This window comes from Bos indicus, chromosome X (genome assembly GCF_029378745.1).
Source record: "Bos indicus isolate NIAB-ARS_2022 breed Sahiwal x Tharparkar chromosome X, NIAB-ARS_B.indTharparkar_mat_pri_1.0, whole genome shotgun sequence".
Taxonomy (NCBI): domain Eukaryota; kingdom Metazoa; phylum Chordata; class Mammalia; order Artiodactyla; family Bovidae; genus Bos; species Bos indicus.
Genome location: NC_091789.1, coordinates 88,062,532 through 88,080,059, shown reverse-complemented (window position 1 = coordinate 88,080,059; position 17,528 = coordinate 88,062,532). Strand labels below are relative to the sequence as shown.

General features: G+C 38.0%; 1 protein-coding gene across 5 annotated transcripts in view; it reads right to left on the bottom strand.

Annotated features, from left to right (window-relative positions):
- OPHN1 (oligophrenin 1) overlaps positions 1 to 17,528 on the bottom strand; it is a 627,556-nt gene that overhangs the window by 399,320 nt on the left and 210,708 nt on the right. For all 5 annotated transcript variants that reach the window (XM_070784718.1, XM_070784715.1, XM_070784720.1 and 2 more), the window contains one exon: positions 5,444 to 5,515. In XM_070784718.1, the coding sequence (XP_070640819.1) occupies positions 5,444 to 5,515 (72 nt within the window). The remainder of the gene's footprint in view (positions 1 to 5,443; positions 5,516 to 17,528) is intronic.

Genomic DNA, 17,528 nt, shown 5'->3' with positions numbered 1-17,528 from the left:
GTAAGATTAGATCTCAATTACAGGAGAAAAACTGTTTAAAAATTCCAACATATGGAGGCTGAACAACACGCTGCTGAATAACCAACAAATCACAGAAGAAATCAAAAAAGAAATCAAAATTTGCATAGAAACGAATGAAAATGAAAACACAACAACCCAAAACCTGTGGGACACTTTAAAAGCAGTCCTAAGGGGCAAGTTGATAGCAATACAGGCATGCCTCAAGAAACAAGAAAAAAGTCAAATAAATAACCTAACTCTACACCTAAAGCAACTAGAAAAGGAAGAAATGAAGAACCCCAGGGTTAGTAGAAGGAAAGAAATCTTAAAAATTAGGGCACAAATAAATGCAAAAGAAACAAAAGAGACCATAGCAAAAATCAACAAAGCTAAAGCTGGTTCTTTAAAAGGATAAATACAATTGACAAACCAGTAGCCAGACTCATCAAGAAACAAAGGGAGAAAAATCAAATCAATAAAATTAGAAATGAAAATGGAGAGATCACAACAGACAACACAGAAATACAAAGGATCATAAGAGACTACTATCAACAATTATATATCAATGAAATGGACAACGTGGAAGAAATGGACAAATTCTTAGAAAAGTACAGCTTTCCAAAACTCGACCAGGAAGAAATAGAAAATCTTAACAGACCCATCACAAGCACGGAAATTGAAACCGTAATCAAAAATCTTCCAGCAAACAAAAGCCCAGGTCCAGATGGCTTCACAGCTGAATTCTACCAAAAATTTAGAGAAGAGCTAACACCAATCCTGCACAAACTCTTCCAGAAAATTGCAGAGGAAGGTAAACTTCCAAACTCATTCTATGAGTCCACCATCATCCTAATACCAAAACCTGACAAACATCCCACAGAAAAAGAAAACTACAGGCCAATATTATTGATGAACGTAGATGCAAATATCCTTAACAAAATTCTAGCAATCAGAATCCAACAACACATTAAAAAGATCATACACCATGACCAAGTGGGCTTTATCCCAGGGATGCAAGGATTCTTCAATATCCGCAAATCAATCAATGTAATATATCACATTAACAAATTGAAAAATAAAAACCATATGACTATCTCAATAGATGCAGAGAAAGCCTTTGATAAAATTCAACATCCATTTATGATAAAAACTCTCCAGAAAGCAGGAATAGAAGGAACATACCTCAACATAATAAAAGCTATATATGACAAACCCACAGCAAACATTATCCTCAATGGTGAAAAATTGAAAGCATTTCCTCTAAAGTCAGGAACAAGACAAGGGTGCCCACTTTCACCATTACTATTCAACATAGTTTTGGAAGTTTTGGCCACAGCAATCAGAGCAGAAAAAGAAATAAAAGGAATCCAAATTGGAAAAGAAGAAGTAAAACTATCACTGTTTGCAGATGACATGATCCTCTACATAGAAAACCCTAAAGACTCCACCAGAAAATTACTAGAACTAATCAGTGACTATAGTAAAGTTGCAGGATATAACATCAACACACAGAAATCCCTTGCATTCCTATGCACTAATAATGAGAAAACAGAAAGAGAAATTAAGGAAACAATTCCATTCACCATTGCAACGGAAAGAATAAAATACTTAGGAATATATCTACCTAAAGAAACTAAAGACCTATATATAGAAAACTATAAAACACTGGTGAAAGAAATCAAAAAGGACACTAATAGATGGAGAAATATACCTTGTTCATGGCTTGGAAGAATCAATATAGTGAAAATGAATATACTACCCAAAGCAATTTATAGATTCAATGCAATCCCTATCAAGCTACCAATGGTATTCTTCACAGAGCTAGAACAAATAATTTCACAATTTGTATGGAAATACAAAAAACCTCGAATAGCCAAAGCTATCTTGAGAAAGAAGAATGGAACTGGAGGAATCGACCTACCTGACTTCAGACTCTACTACAAAGCCACAGTTATCAAGACAGTATGGTACTGGCACAAAGACAGAAATATAGATCAATGGAACAAAATAGAAAGCCCAGAGATAAATCCACGCACATATGGACACCTTATCTTTGACAAAGGAGGCAAGAATATACAATGGATTAAAGACAATCTCTTTAACAAGTGGTGCTGGGAAACCTGGTCAACCACTTGTAAAAGAATGAAACTAGAACACTTTCTAACACCATACACAAAAATAAACTCAAAATGGATTAAAGATCTAAACAGAAGGCCAGAAACTATAAAACTCCTAGAGGAGAATATAGGCAAAACACTCTTCAACATACATCACAGCAGGATCCTCTATGACCCACCTCCCAGAATATTGGAGATAAAAGCAAAAATAAACAAATGGGACCTAATTAAACTTAAAAGCTTCTGCACAACAAAGGAAACTATAAGCAAGGGGAAAAGGCAGCCTTCAGAATGGGAGAAAATAATAGCAAATGAAGCAACTGACAAACAACTAATCTCAAAAATATACAAGCAACTCCCACAGCTCACCTCCAGAAACATAAATGACCCAATCAAAAAATGGGCCAAAGAACTAAATAGACATTTCTCCAAAGAAGACATACAGATGGCTAACAAACACATGAAAAGATGCTCAACATCACTCATTATCAGAGAAATGCAAATCAAAACCACAATGAGGTACCATTTCACGCCAGTCAGAATGGCTGCAATCCAAAAGTCTACAAGCAATAAATGCTGGAGAGGGTGTGGAGAAAAGGGAACCCTCTTACACTGTTGGTGGGAATGCAAACTAGTACAGCCACTATGGAGAACAGTGTGGAGATTCCTTAAAAAACTGGAAATAGAACTGCCTTATGATCCAGCAATCCCACTGTTGGGCATACACACTGAGGAAACCAGAATTGAAAGAGACACATGTACCCCAATGTTCATCACAGCACTGTTTATAACAGCCAGGACATGGAAGCAGCCTAGATGTCCATCAGCAGAGGAATGGATAAGAAAGCTGTGGTACATAAACACAATGGAGTATTACTCAGCCATTAAAAAGAATACATTTGAATCAGTTCTAATGAGGTGGATGAAACTGGAGCCTATTATACAGAGTGAAGTAAGCCAGAAAGAAAAACACCAATACAGTATACTAACGCATATATATGGAATTTAGAAAGATGGTAACAATAACCCTGTGTACGAGACAGCAAAAGAGACACTGATGTATCGATCAGTCTTATGGACTCTGTGGGAGAGGGAGAGGGTGGGGAGATTTCTAGAATGGCATTGAAACATGTATAATGGCATGTATGAAACAAGTTGCCAGTCCAGGTTCGATGCACGATACTGGATGCTTGGGGCTGGTGCACTGGGACGACCCAGAGGGATGGTATAGAGAGGGAGGAGGGAGGAGGGTTCAGGATGGGGAACACAGGTACACCTGTGGCAGATTCATTTCAATATTTGGCAAAACTAATACAATATTGTAAAGTTTAAAAATAAAATAAAATAGAATAAAAAAAAATGAACAGACTTTTGGACTGTGTGGGAGAAGGCGAGGGTGGGATGATTTGAGAGAATAGCAGTGAAACATGTATATTATCATATGTAAAATAGATGACCAGTTCAAATTTGATACATAAAGCAGGGCACTCAAAGTTGGTGCTCTGGGACAACCCAGAGATGGTAGGAGATGGTATGACAGGGCTGTTATTGTCACCCTGTTTATTTAACTTATATGCAGAATACATTATGTAAAATGATGGGCTGCATGAATCACAAGCTGAATCAAGATTGTGAGGGAAAATATCAACAACCTCAGATATGCAGATGATACAAATATAATGGCAGAGAGTGAAGACAAACTAAAGATCTCCTGATGAAGATGAAAGAGGAGTATGAAAAAGCTGGCTTAAAACCCAACATTCAAAAAACTAAGATCATGGCATCCAGTCCCATCACTTCATGGCAAACAGATGGGGGAAAAGTAGAAACAATGGCATATTTTGTTTTCTTGGGTGCCAAAATCACTTAGATGGTGACTGCAGCCATGAAATTAAAAGACGCTTACTCCTTGGAAGGAAAGTTATGACCAACCTAGACAGCATATTTAAAAGCAAAGACAAAGACATTACTTTGCCAACAAAGGTCTGTCTAGTCAAGGCTGTGGTATTTCCAATAGTCATGTATGGATGTGAGAGTTAGACTATAAAGAAAGCTGAGCACTGAAGAACTGATGCTTTTGAACTGTGGTGTTGGAGAAGACTCTTGAGAGTTCCTTGAACTGCAAGGAGATCAACCAGTCAATCTTAAAGGAGATAAATCCTGAATATTCATTGGAAGGGCTGATACTGAAGCTGAAGCTCCAATACTTTGGCCACCTGATGTAAAGAGCCAACTCATTGAAAAAGACCCTGATGCTGGGAAAGATTGAAGGCAAAAGGAGAGGGGGTGGCAGAGGATTAGATCATTAGATAGCATCACCAAATGAGTGGAAATGGATTAGAGCAAACTCTGGGAGAATGTGTAGGACAAGAAGCCTGCCAGGCTGTAGTCCATGTGATTGCAAAGAGTTAAACACAATTTAGCAACTGAACAACAACAACAACAGGACATGGAAGCATCTTAGAAAACTCATTGGCAATAATTTATCCATTGATGGACCTTTGGGCTGTTTCCAGTTTGGGGGCTATTATGAATAAAGTTTCTCCAAATATTCTCATGAAAAAAAAGAAATTTGACAATTATTCATGCCCCTTCATGAGACACTGGGGAATCAGAGAGATCCATGGGAATTTGACATTATCTGGTACAATGCTGCCCAGTAGAAATTTCTACAATAATGGAAATGTTCTATGTTTGCACTATCCAATACAACAGCCACTAGCCACATGTGACTCACTAAGCATTTGAAATGTGACTATCATATCTGAGAAACTAATTTTATTTTCTTTATATAGTTTTTGGCTACCATATTGGATAACACAGATATAGACAGTATAGTTTAATTGAAAGCATGTGGGATTTGAAGCTAAACAGATCCTCAGTTTTAAATCTTAGTGACTGTCAGTTACTAACTACATCACGATAATTTTGGTCATGGTCTTTATCTTGTTCAAACTTCAGTTTCCTTATTTGTAAAATGGGGATAATACCAGAACCTCACAGGTTTGTTGTGATTAAGAGAATGAATGTAAAACACCTAGCCCAGGGCTCAGAACATAGTAAGTCATCTTTAAATAATATCTATTATTATCAAGTTCCCATTTTCCATATGGAGAATCTGAAGCTCCAAAAGGAGAAGTATCTTGTCCACAGTTACAGGTAGCTGGAAGCACAGTCAGGAGCTAAATCCAGATGTTCTCACTTTCTGATAAGAAGTTTTCTTATAGAGATGAATCCTCCTCAAGCTTGAAGGGTGAAGGGTGGTAGCCCAAACAACTATCCACATGCTATAAAAAAAAGTATCTACACACGTAGAGAAAATGTACCTTTGTGAAGCCTATTTGTTCCTTCCGGAAATTCTCCAGGGGTTTGATCAGCAAATCACTAGCATTGTGTACCTAGAGAAAAAGAAAAAACACACAAAATAACTTTCAAATTAGCAAGGTTCAGAGTCAAGATTCATTGTTACTAGGATATTTCCTTATAATACATCATCAATGTATATTAGTGCAAAATGTTACCTGGTTTGCTGGTTTGTTGGGTTTTGTTACTGTTTTCCCACATTGCTCTTTTAAAATCAAATGCTTTCAGAGAAAATGAGAAAAGAAACATTAGGGGCCTTTCTTTGCAACTTTACTGGTAGTATTATCTGACTTTTTAATTGATAAATATCCAGAGACATGACCAGAAATAGACACAGGAAGCCTGAAGTATTTGTGGAAAAGAGAAGAAAAGGGGAATGCAAAAACACATGAAAAGGGCAACTGCACCAAGTACAAATCATTTCATGGGAATTAACAGTAATAGCACTAGGAAAGCAAATGAATTAACAGTAATAGCACCAGGAAAGATCCCAGTATAAACTGTTTCTAGCCCTGCCCTAGTTTGTCATAAAGCCAGAACATTTCCCTCAGAACTAGGAATCTATTACAGCATCACAGAGAATACTAGACCAGGCCTTCAAAAGATGTAACTGTATGCTCAGAACCTGACAGGAACAGCCTTTCCATGTACTAAAAATATTGGCAATATTGGTTTTGGAAATGAAAAACATCATAGCCAAACTGGAGCCCTTGTACACTGGGATGGCAGAGATATACAAAGCTTTGTTTTTCATATAAACCTCTTGGGAATTTGCACCTATCCAATGCAACAAGCAGGGTTTGTTTTTCCAGAGGTGCAAGTTAGCTATGTTTTAATTTTGATCTATTACAAGACAAGAAAAAAACAAAAAAAAAAAGAGGGACTGGTTTCCTTATCTGATGAGACTGAAGTGGCAGTAACACAAGAAATATCTTTATAACAAAAACAGAAGACAGAGTAGAAAGCCAGTTTTGACCAGTCCTACGTTTTCCAAAAGTGAAAGTCCCTCAGTCGTGTCTGACTCTTTGCGACCCCATGGATTATACAGTCCAGGGAATTCTCCAGGCCAGAATTCTAGAGTGGGTAGCCTTTCCCTTCTCCAGTGGATCTTCCCAACCCAGAGATCAAACACAGGTCTCCTGCATTGCACGTAGATTCTTTACCAACTGAGCTATCAGGGAACCCCTTAATTTCCAAACTAAGAAGCAATTTTGAAACTATCAACAAAGAGCAAGGCAAGTTGAGGCATTAATACATATTGCATTCAGGTCCTACAAGCAGGACCTCTTATTTTGCATCCAGGTATGATTTAAGGTTCAAATAAATGGGCAAACTCTCATCCAATCAAAGCTCGATGACTATCTTCAATTGAAAACAATAATATTCTTACTAAAAGTACCAGCCTGTCTCTCTTGCCTAATACATGCTACTTTTCAATGGACTGTGAATTATGTGCTATCAACTTTGTGTACCCACCTGGAAATAAACTAAATCATTGGTGTCATAGATACAGGGAGCAATTTTTTTTCTTTACTACAGTGGAAGTTTTAAAGCATGGTCACCAATTCTATGATACTCCTCACACTGAGAAGAAAGGCCTCTATTCCCTTTACCTTGAATACAAGTGAGTTTATTCCTGTTCTGAACCAACAAAATACAGCAGAAGTGATACTACATGACATCTCAGGCTAGGTCATAAAAAGCCAGTAATTTCCACCTGGTTGCTTTGGAACAGTCCTCAAAAGACCTGAGCCACAGTATAAGAAGTTGAAATATCCTGCCACTACCAAGCTAGAGGGGTCAAATGTAGACATTCTTGTCAGCAGTCCAGCTGAGTTCAGGCTTCCAGTCACTAAGGAGTCAGATATGTAAGTGAAGCTACTTTTTATCTTCCATACCACCCCATATCCCAAGTGAATACCACCACATAGAGCAGAAGAGTCTCCCAGGTAACCCCTTCCTAAATTCATGACCCCCCAGAAAAAACATGAAATAAAATTAAATAGTTTTAGTTTAACTTGATAAGTTTTAGAATAGGGTGTTATGTAGCAATAGATCATTAGTAAATGAGTCATTGATAGTTAACATATTACAAAAAGAAGGCACTGAAAGTACACTAAGTTCATTTTTTGCAATTCTTAAAAACAGACCTTACCATTGCAAATAGAGTTCCCTTCAGAGTCAGAACGGCACCTAGGCAAGCCCCCTATCTTTAATTATAGAGAAAGTCTGTTAGCGAGATTTTTAAAGGATACTTTCAGAGGTACTACTACCTCCTCCACTGTACTTGTTAAGAAATAAAGGCTGCAAAGCTTCTCTTTGTTTGTTTTCTCCATACTTTCTTCCACACTTTAAAACATATTTATGAGAATGACTAGATATTTGCAGTTGTCACATGCTAGGACTGTGATCTTCCTCCCTCTTCTACTAAAGCTTTTTTTGGCCTCTTCTTAGAGAAATGATAAAAAGCTCTTTAACAGCTACCATACTGAGGTACACAAGTACTTTTACTACACTTCCAGGAGATGAAAGAGATGCAGTCAAGCAATAAATTCCTGGCATGTTGTAAAAGGACTTCATTTAGCCCTACCTTCACAGCAGCATTCCTGGAATTAAATGGGAAATGGGAAGCCAACACTCAATATATGATTGAAGAATTGAATGAGCACACTATAATTAAAGACAGAAGAAAATTAGCTAGTCCTGTAGAAAACAGCCAGAAGAATGGTGAGGAAAACATCTCAAAAGGTGCATATTTTAGAGCTTTGGGGTAAATAAAAGAGGTCAAGAAACAAATAGGGCTTAAGAGCTGCACAGATGACATTTCTAGTGGCATCTGGATGAAATGGGCATGAATGTCTTTGAGATCAAATTTGTAGCAGTCCAAAAACTCTTGTGATAGAAGAAAACATTAAACTAGTGGGGCATCTAATAGGCTCCGGGAAGACTACCCATATTGAACTCTTAAGTATCTTTTTAAAAGCAAATTTCTTAAATGAAAAAAATTCCCAAAGTCAAATTTCCACAAGCCTAATCTTTTAGGCAACAAAAGATAACTAGAAACATTTATATGATCAGTGTTTTTTCTATTTATGCAACACTTTCATATTCATTTTATCATTTGGTGTATATACAACAAACTTGGGAGGTGGGAAGTATTTTCTCATTCTACATATTAAAAAAGGAGACTAGAAGAAATAAAGTGATTAGTGTGAAGTCAACAACCAAGTTATTGGCACAGCAATCATCTCCCTGCTTAAAGGCCCTGATTTCAATCCTAACTCTCCAGGAGCCGAGATAAAATGGTAGCAGTATTCTGAGAAATCACACTGTTGAAAAGGAAGAGTGATTACTTCCTGTTGAAGCAGGAAGATTAAAGAGCTCTTGCTATCAGAATTAATGGGTTTAACAAAACTGAGCTGCCAATAGAAAGTCATCTAATCACAGAAAGGGAAGATAGACCATTTTGTGGTCTGTTACATTGCTTCCAATTCAACCACATGCTCCTAATAAAAATAAATATTGAACAACATAGGTACTTCCATATTTAACTCTCAAATAACTTTGGAGTGTGGCTATAGACATGCATTTCTACCAATTTTTCCAGGTGACACTGCTGGTATGGGTCTAGAGTTTTGTTTTGTTTTTTCCAACTGTTAAAATAGTTCACAAAAAATATATCTAAAAAAATAAATCTAATAGGAGGAAACTATAAAACTCTGATGAAAGAAATCAAAGAAGGTATAAATAATGAAGAGATAATTGATGCTCATGAATAGTAAGACAATATTTTTAAGATGTTAGTTTGTCCCAACTTAATCTATAAATTCAACATAATACCAAAATCCCAGCAATTTATTTTGTGGATATTGATAAATAGGTTTTAAAGTTCCTACCCTACTCCACAATTTATTTACAAAGTTACATTAAATCAAGAGAGTATGGTGTTGGTCCATAATATTTTTCACAGAGCTAGAACATATAATAGACAAAAGTTTCAGAATTTCCAAAACAATCCTGAGAAAAAGAACAAAGCTAGAGACATAACTCATCCAGACTTAAGACAACATTACAAACCTACAGTTATCCAAACAGCATGGTATTGGCACAAATGAAGATCAATAGAAAGGAATATCAATTCATTGGAAGGACTGATGCTGAAGCTGAAACTTCAAAACTTTGGACACCTGATGCAAACAGCCAACTCATTGTAAAAGACCTTAATGCTGGGAAAGACTGAAGGCAGGAGGAGAAGGGGGTGACAGAGGATGAGATGTTGGATGGCATCACTGATTCAATGGACATGAGATTCAGCAAACTCCAGGACATACTGAAGGACAGGGAAGTCTGGCATGCTGCAGTTCACGGGGGTCACAAAGTCAGATACAACTTAGCTACTGAACAACAACAACAAGAAAAGAATAGAGAGCCCAGAAATAAATCTACAGACACACAGTCAATTAAACTATAACAAAGGATGCAAGAAGAATATACAGTGGATAAAATATAGTACCTTCAATAAGTGCTGTTGGAAAAGCTGGGAAGTTACAAGTAAATCAATGAAATTAGAATGCCCCTCACACTCTATGTAAAAATGAACTCAAAATGGTAAAAAGATCTAAATATAAGACACGACACCATAAAAATTCTAGAAAAGAACATAGGCAAAGCATTCTCTGACATAAATCAGCAATGTTTCCTTAGCTCAGTCTCTGAAAGCAAAATAAATAAAAGCAAAAGTAAACATGAGAGTTAATGAAACTTAAAAGCTCTTGTACAGCAAAGAAATCATCAAACTGAAAAAACAACCTACAGAATAGAAGAAATTATTTGCAAACAATATGAATAACAAGGAGTTAATAGCCGAAATATACAAACAGCTCACACAATTTAATATTAAAAAAATTAAAAACTAGACAAAAGATGTAAATAGACATTTTTCCAAAGAACTATAGATGGTCAACAGTCACATGAAAAGGTACTAAATATCACTAAATAATTAGAGAAATGCAAATCAAAACCATGAGGTATCACCTCACACATTTGCTGGATCATACAGAAAGCTAGGGAATGCCAGAAAAACATCTACCTCTGTTTCATTGACTACACAAAAGCCTTTGACTGTATGGATCATAATAAACTGTGGAAAGCTCTTAAAGAGATGGGAATACCAGACCATCTTACCTGTCTCCTGAGAAACCTATATGCAAGTCAAGAAGCAACAGTTAGAACTCTGTATGGAACAACTGGTTGGTTCAAGATTGAGAAAGAAGTACAACAGGGGTACACATGTCTCTTTCAATTCTGGTTTCCTCAGTGTGTATGCCCAGCAGTGGGATTGAAAGAGACACGTGTACCCCAATGTTCATCGCAGCACTGTTTATAATAGCCAGGACATGGAAGCAACCTAGATATCCATCAGCAGATGAATGGATAAGAAAGCTGTGGTACATATACACAACGGAGTATTACTCAGCCATTAAAAAGAATATATTTGAATCAGTTCTAATGAGGTGGATGAAACTGGAGCCTATTATACAGAGTGAAGTAAGCCAGAAAGAAAAACACCAATTCAGTATACTAATGCATATATATGGAATTTAGAAAGATGGTAACAATAACCCTGTATATGAGACAGCAAAAGAGACACTGATGTATAGAACAGTCTTTTGGACTCTGTGGGAGAGGGAGAGGGTGGGATGATTTGGGGAATGGCATTGAAATACGTATAATATCATATATGAAACGAGTCACCAGTCCAGGTTCGATGCACGATACTGGATGCTTGGGGCTGGTGCACTGGGACGACCCAGAGGGATGGTATGGGGAGGGAGGAGGGAGGAGGGTTCAGGATGGGAAACACATGTATACCTGTGGCGGATTCATTTTGATATTTGGCAAAACCAATACAATATTGTAAAGTTTAAAAATAAAATTAAATTAAAAAAAAATAAGCAGGGTGACAATTAAAAAAAAAAAAAAGTACAACAGGGGTGTCTGCTATCACCCTGCTTGTTTAATCCATATGCTGAGCACATCATGAGAAATGCCAAGCTGGATAAGTTGTAAGCTGGAATCAAGATAGACGGGAGAAAATCAATAACCACAGATATCTGGATGATACCATTCTAATGGCAGAAAGCAAAGAGGAACTAAAGGGTCTCTTGACAAGGGTGAAGGAGGAGAGTGAAAGAGCTGGCTTAAAACTAAATATTAAAAAAACTAAGATCATAGCATCCAACTCCATTACTTCATGGTAAATAGAAGGCAAAAAGTGGAAGTAATGACAGATTATTTTCTTTTGGGGCTCTAAAATCACTGCAGATGGTGACTGTAGCTATGAAATCAGAAGACGTTTGCTTCTTGGCAGGAAAACAATGGCAAACCTAGACAGTGTGTTGAAAAGCAGAGACATTATTTTGCTGACAAAGGTCCATATAGTCAAGGCTATGGTCTTCCCAATGTTCATGTATGGTTATGAGAGGTGGACCATAAAGACAGCAGAGCACTGAAGAATTGATGCCTTCCAACTGTGGTGCTGGAGAAGACTCTTGAGAGTTCCTTGGACACCAAGGAGATCAAACTAGTTAATCTTAAGGGAAATCAACCCTGAATACTCATTTAGAAGGACTGATGTTGAAGCTGAATCTCCAATAATTTGGTCATCTGATGTGAACAGTGGACTCATTGGAAGAGTCCCTGATGCTGGAAAAGACTGAGGGCAGAAGGAGAAAAGGACATCAGAGGATGAGATTGCTGGATGGCATCACCAATGTAATGGACATGAACTTGGGCAGACTTTGGGAGATGGTGAGGGACCAGGGGGCTTGGTGTGCTGCAGTCCATGGGGTCGCAAAGAGTCAGACACAAGGGGGCAAGTGAACAACATCACCTCAAACTGGTCAGAATGGTCATCATTAAAAATTCTACAAATAATAAATACTAGAGAGGAAACAGAGAAAAGGGAGCCCTTACACAGTTTGTGGGAATGTAAAGTGGTGCATCCACTATGGAAAACGGTATGGAGGTTCCTTAAAAAACTAAAAATAGAGCTACCGTATGATCTAGCAATCACACTCCTGTGGATATATCCCCTCAAAAAAAATGAGAATTTAATTCCAAAAGATATATGTACCCCAATGTACATAGCAGCACTATTACAACAGCCAAGACATAGAAACAACCAAGTGCCCATCAATACATGTTTGGCTTAAGAAAATGTGATATATATATATCACATCTTACACATATCATATATATATATATTCATTCTGTGCTTAGTCACTAAATCATGTCTGACTCTTTGCAACCCCATGGATTGTAGCCCATTAGGCTCCTCTGTCCATAGGGATTTTCCAGGCAAGAATAGTGGAGTGGGTTGCTATACCCTCCTCCAAGGGTTCTTCCCAACTCAGGATCGCACTCAGGCCTCCCACATTGCAGTCGGATTCTTTACTGTCTGAGCCACCAGGGAAGCCCATACACATGTGGTATATATATACTATATGTATGTGTATGTATATATATATATATATATATATATATATATATATATCATATATGTATATATAAACATATACACACATATGTATATGTAAGCATAGATTCATACAATGGAATATTGCCATTTGCAGCAACAGGGATGGACCTAGAGATAACCATACTAAGTGAAGTAAGTCAGACAAGTATCATATAATATCATTTACATGTGGAAGCTAAAAAATAATACAAGTGAATATATATACAAAACAGAAACACACTCACAGACATAAAAAGTAAATTTACAATTACCAAAGGGGAACAGGAGGGGAGGAGGATTAAGAATATAGAATTAACACACACAAACTACTATACCTAAAATAGATAAGCAATGAGGATTTACTGTATAGCAAATGGAACTATATTCAACATCTTGTAATATCTGATAATAGAAAATAATTTTAATATCTATGTATCTGAATCATGGACTTGCCCATTGGCTTGGGAGTAGAGAATCCACCTGCAATACAGAAGACATGGGTTCAGTCCCTGATTCAGGAAGATCCCCTGGAGAAAGAAAGAACAATACACTCCAGGATTCTTGCCTGGGAAATCCCATGGACAAAGGAGCTTGACAGGCTACAGTCCATGGGGTCACAAAAGATTCAGACATGACTAAGTGACTAAACAAGAGCAACATATATCTGACACAATATTTAAGTTAACTCTATTTCAATATTTTTTAATTTTGCAAAAAAAATGTATAGTATTGCTGAAGAAATAGACAAATACATCAATGGAAGAGAACAGAGCCCAGATATAGATTCACACAAAAATAATCCATTGACCTTTGCCAAAGAAGCTAAAGTAATTCAATGGAGAAAGGACACTCTTTTCAGAAATAGTGATGAAACAACCAGATATCCACATTTTAAAAAAAAAATCTGGATACAATCCTTAAGGTTTCTCAAGAATTAGCTCAAAAGGGGGAAAAGGTCAGAAAAAGATGGCAGAGGAGTAAGATAGGGAGATGGTCAGCCTCCCCACAAATACATCAAAAACTCAATAAGATATGAATCTCCTACAAAGCAATCTCTAGGCGACAGCAGAAGACCCCAGGCCTCCAGGGGGCAGACTAAGCTCCCTGGAATGAGGTAGGAGAGAAGATGGAGACATAAAAAGGGAAAAGGCACAGAACATCTGGACGGGAGCTTGTTGCACCGAGAGAGGGAGGGAGGAATTCTGAAACAGGGGCAGTTGCCATGAGCTGGGAGGAAACCTCATTGTGGGGAGGGGTATCTGCACAATCTCAGAAGGCTGGGCAAAGCAGAGACTTGGAGATTGGAGAACAAAGAAGGCTGCACTTCTCAGCCCATAGACAGCTCACAGACTGTGGCCCCAACCAGACAACAGGCTCAGGGAACTGAAACAAGCCCACAGAAGCCCTGTGGTGCAGAGGGCAGGCCCAGGGTGCCAAGAGAGGCATGGCATACAAACCTCTATAGCACACACAAACCTCACAGCATAGAGAGCAGGCCCAGGGAACCAAAAGAACACAGAAGTCCTGCGACATAGAGGTCAGGTGTCGGGAGCCACGTTAGGCATTACTGACAAAAATGTAGGCATGGCCCCGACCCCCTCTCCTCATCCCGCAGGCATGGTCCCGGGATGAAGGAGTTAGTTCTTGTAATTCTGACTTGTTCTTTCCTTTCTTTGGTTGACTTGGCTGGAAAGAATGTTAAGGTGCTTATTGTTCTTGGGAGGAGCATGAGAAGGCACAAAGCCTTCTGCAGTTGTGCCCAGTGAATAATCTATAAAGTAACCATTGACATTTGTTCAAGGATCTTTACAAAGAATGTTCCAGGATGAGCATGTAGGCCACAACTTGAGGCCATGGGAAGGACTGTTATCTGAGACCTGTTTGTGAGGGAAATATTTATGGCAAAAGAAGTTTGCTGAGTTTAGGGTTTAGGAGTAATTAAGAATAGTTAGAAGCTAAAAGTTTAAGGAATGTTGTAGTGTTAGCATATTTTACTATAGTTTATAGAGATTAGGAATTTTAGAGATATTAATAGCTAGAAGACTTTTTAGGAGATAGTGATCTTAGGATGCTAGGGGCAAACAGGATTTAGAAAGATAAGAAATAAACTGAGGAATGTAGCATGAGTTACAATGTAATCACAAGTTAAGTATAGGACACATAAGAGGAAGTAGATAATAGATAGTAAAGCCGATTCTGAGAGAATCACTGAAGCAGGAACTCTATTTGTAGGGCAACGATGATTTCTGGAGACAATAAATCTGGGTGGGGGAAACTAAAAATGTCAAACCTCTGACCTAATGCTTTTGTCAAAGTATAAAAGAAAACCTAAAGCTTGAAATAAACATGTAGCCCCGCACCTTGAGTCAGAGGCTACATCATTGTCCGCCGACACCACTCACCCCTTCAGGCTGATTCCCTGGCTGCTGGAGCTGGAGTCTGGCAGGCAGGCCAAGTGAGACGGGACAAGTGCACACAGGTCCACCCCCACCTGCTCCACACAGAGAATGGGCCCAAGACAAGTGCACACAATACTCACGACATAGAGGGTGGGTCCAGTGAACCAAGCAAATGCACACAAGCCATGTGACATATAGGACAACCTCAGGGGACTGAGGGAAGTCCATACACATCTCCGTGATGCAAAGGGAAGGGTCAGGGAGCAGAGAAAAGATCCATACATGCCCCGACCTAGCAAGCTTTGGTCTGCTATTCAAGGCAAGACCAGGAAACGGAAGCACCAGTGAAGATTCCAGGAACAAGTAGGGGGCTGGTGACGGTAAAAATATCCTGAGAGGGCCACTTCGAAACAGCTGTGGAAATAGATGTGTCTAACACTGACAAAGCCAGAAGGATTGTTCAAAGGTATACTGAACTGACAGATATTCCCCAAACCAACCAATGTACATTGCACTGCCCTTCAGAGAGACGAGGTCCAGCTCCATCAACCAGAAAAACACAGGCACAAGCTCCCCCAACCAGGAAAACATCACAGGACACTAATCCAACCCCATCCATGGGGGCAGACTCCACAACCAAGAAGAACTACCATCTTGAGAACTTTTTTTTTTCTTATGAATCACACTGTTTATTCCCTCTACATACTTCCATGTTCACATTACCCTTTTGCAATGCTGTGGAGTTTTCCTCTTTGTTTTTCTTGTTAAAAAAACTTCTTTTTAAGATTTTTTTCACCAATTTTTGTGATTTTTGTGACTTCGTTTTTGATATGTTTGACTGCTTTTCTTAAACTTCTTTACCAGCTGTAGCTATTCCTGAATATATATAAACCTTTGTCACATGTGTCTATTTATCTTTGCTTTGCTATTTTTTCTCTTTTATTTACCCTGTCTTCCATGCCCTTCCTTTTCTCTTTTCTCTCCCTTCTTCTATTTCTTTTCTCTTTCTCTTCTCCCTTTTTTCCTTCCTTCACTCTTTCTTTTTGCATCATGCAATTTAAATTGTTGTGCTATCTTTGCTATATTCGCCAGTTGGCACTCTGCCCAGGCTCAGCTTTAAAATACTGAACCTTAGTGAGCTCTGCTTTTATTTGGGCATTATCAACTTTGGTTTCCCTTGTTCACTAAGTCAGTCACCTGTACTCTTTTCTTTAGAATATTTTGGTTATAACTGTGTGTGTGGAACTATGTATGTGTCCCATTATTTCTGTAATTACCTGCTTGATCTGCTTGATCTCCTCCAATTAGAACACAGGCACAAGTCACCCCTAACAAAAAGTCAATGCAAACCACTCAACCAACCTTTCTCTCCAAGGGCAAAAACCAAAAGGAAGAAGGAATACAATTCTAAAACCTGTGAAAAGAAGACTTCAAATGGAACAAGTTAGAAAAAGCATGGAAAGACAGAGGAATAGAGAACAAATGAAAGAATACGGTAGAAACTCACAAGAAAAAAATAAATGAAGAGGAAATAGGCAATCTACTTGGAAGGGAATACAGAACAATGACAGTAAAGATGTTCCAAAGACTTGAAAATAGAATGGAGAAAATGCAAGGAACAACACAGTTAATACAATCACCAAGGATGTAGAAAAAAAATAAAGAATAAACAAACACATAATGAATAACAGAATTACTGAAGTTAAAATATTCTAGAAGGAACCAATAGCAGAATAACTGAGGCAGAAGAATGGATAAGTGAGCTGGAGGACAGAATGGTGGAAATAACTGCTGAAGAGCAGAATAAAGGAAAAAGAATGAAAAGAATTGAGGGTATTCTCAGAGACATTTGGGACAGCAATAAATGCACCAATATTCGAAATATAGGTGTCCCAGAGTGAAAAGGAAAGAAAGAAAGGCACTGAGAAATATTTTTGAAGAAATTATAGTTGAAAACTTCCCCAACATGGGAAAGGAAATAGTCAATTAAGTCCAAGAATCACAGAGAGTCCCTTAGAGGATAAACCCAAGGAGAAACACATCGAGACACATATCAATCAAGCTAACAGAGATTAAACACAAAGAAAGAATATTAAAAGCAGCAAGGGAAAAGCAACATACAAGGGAAAA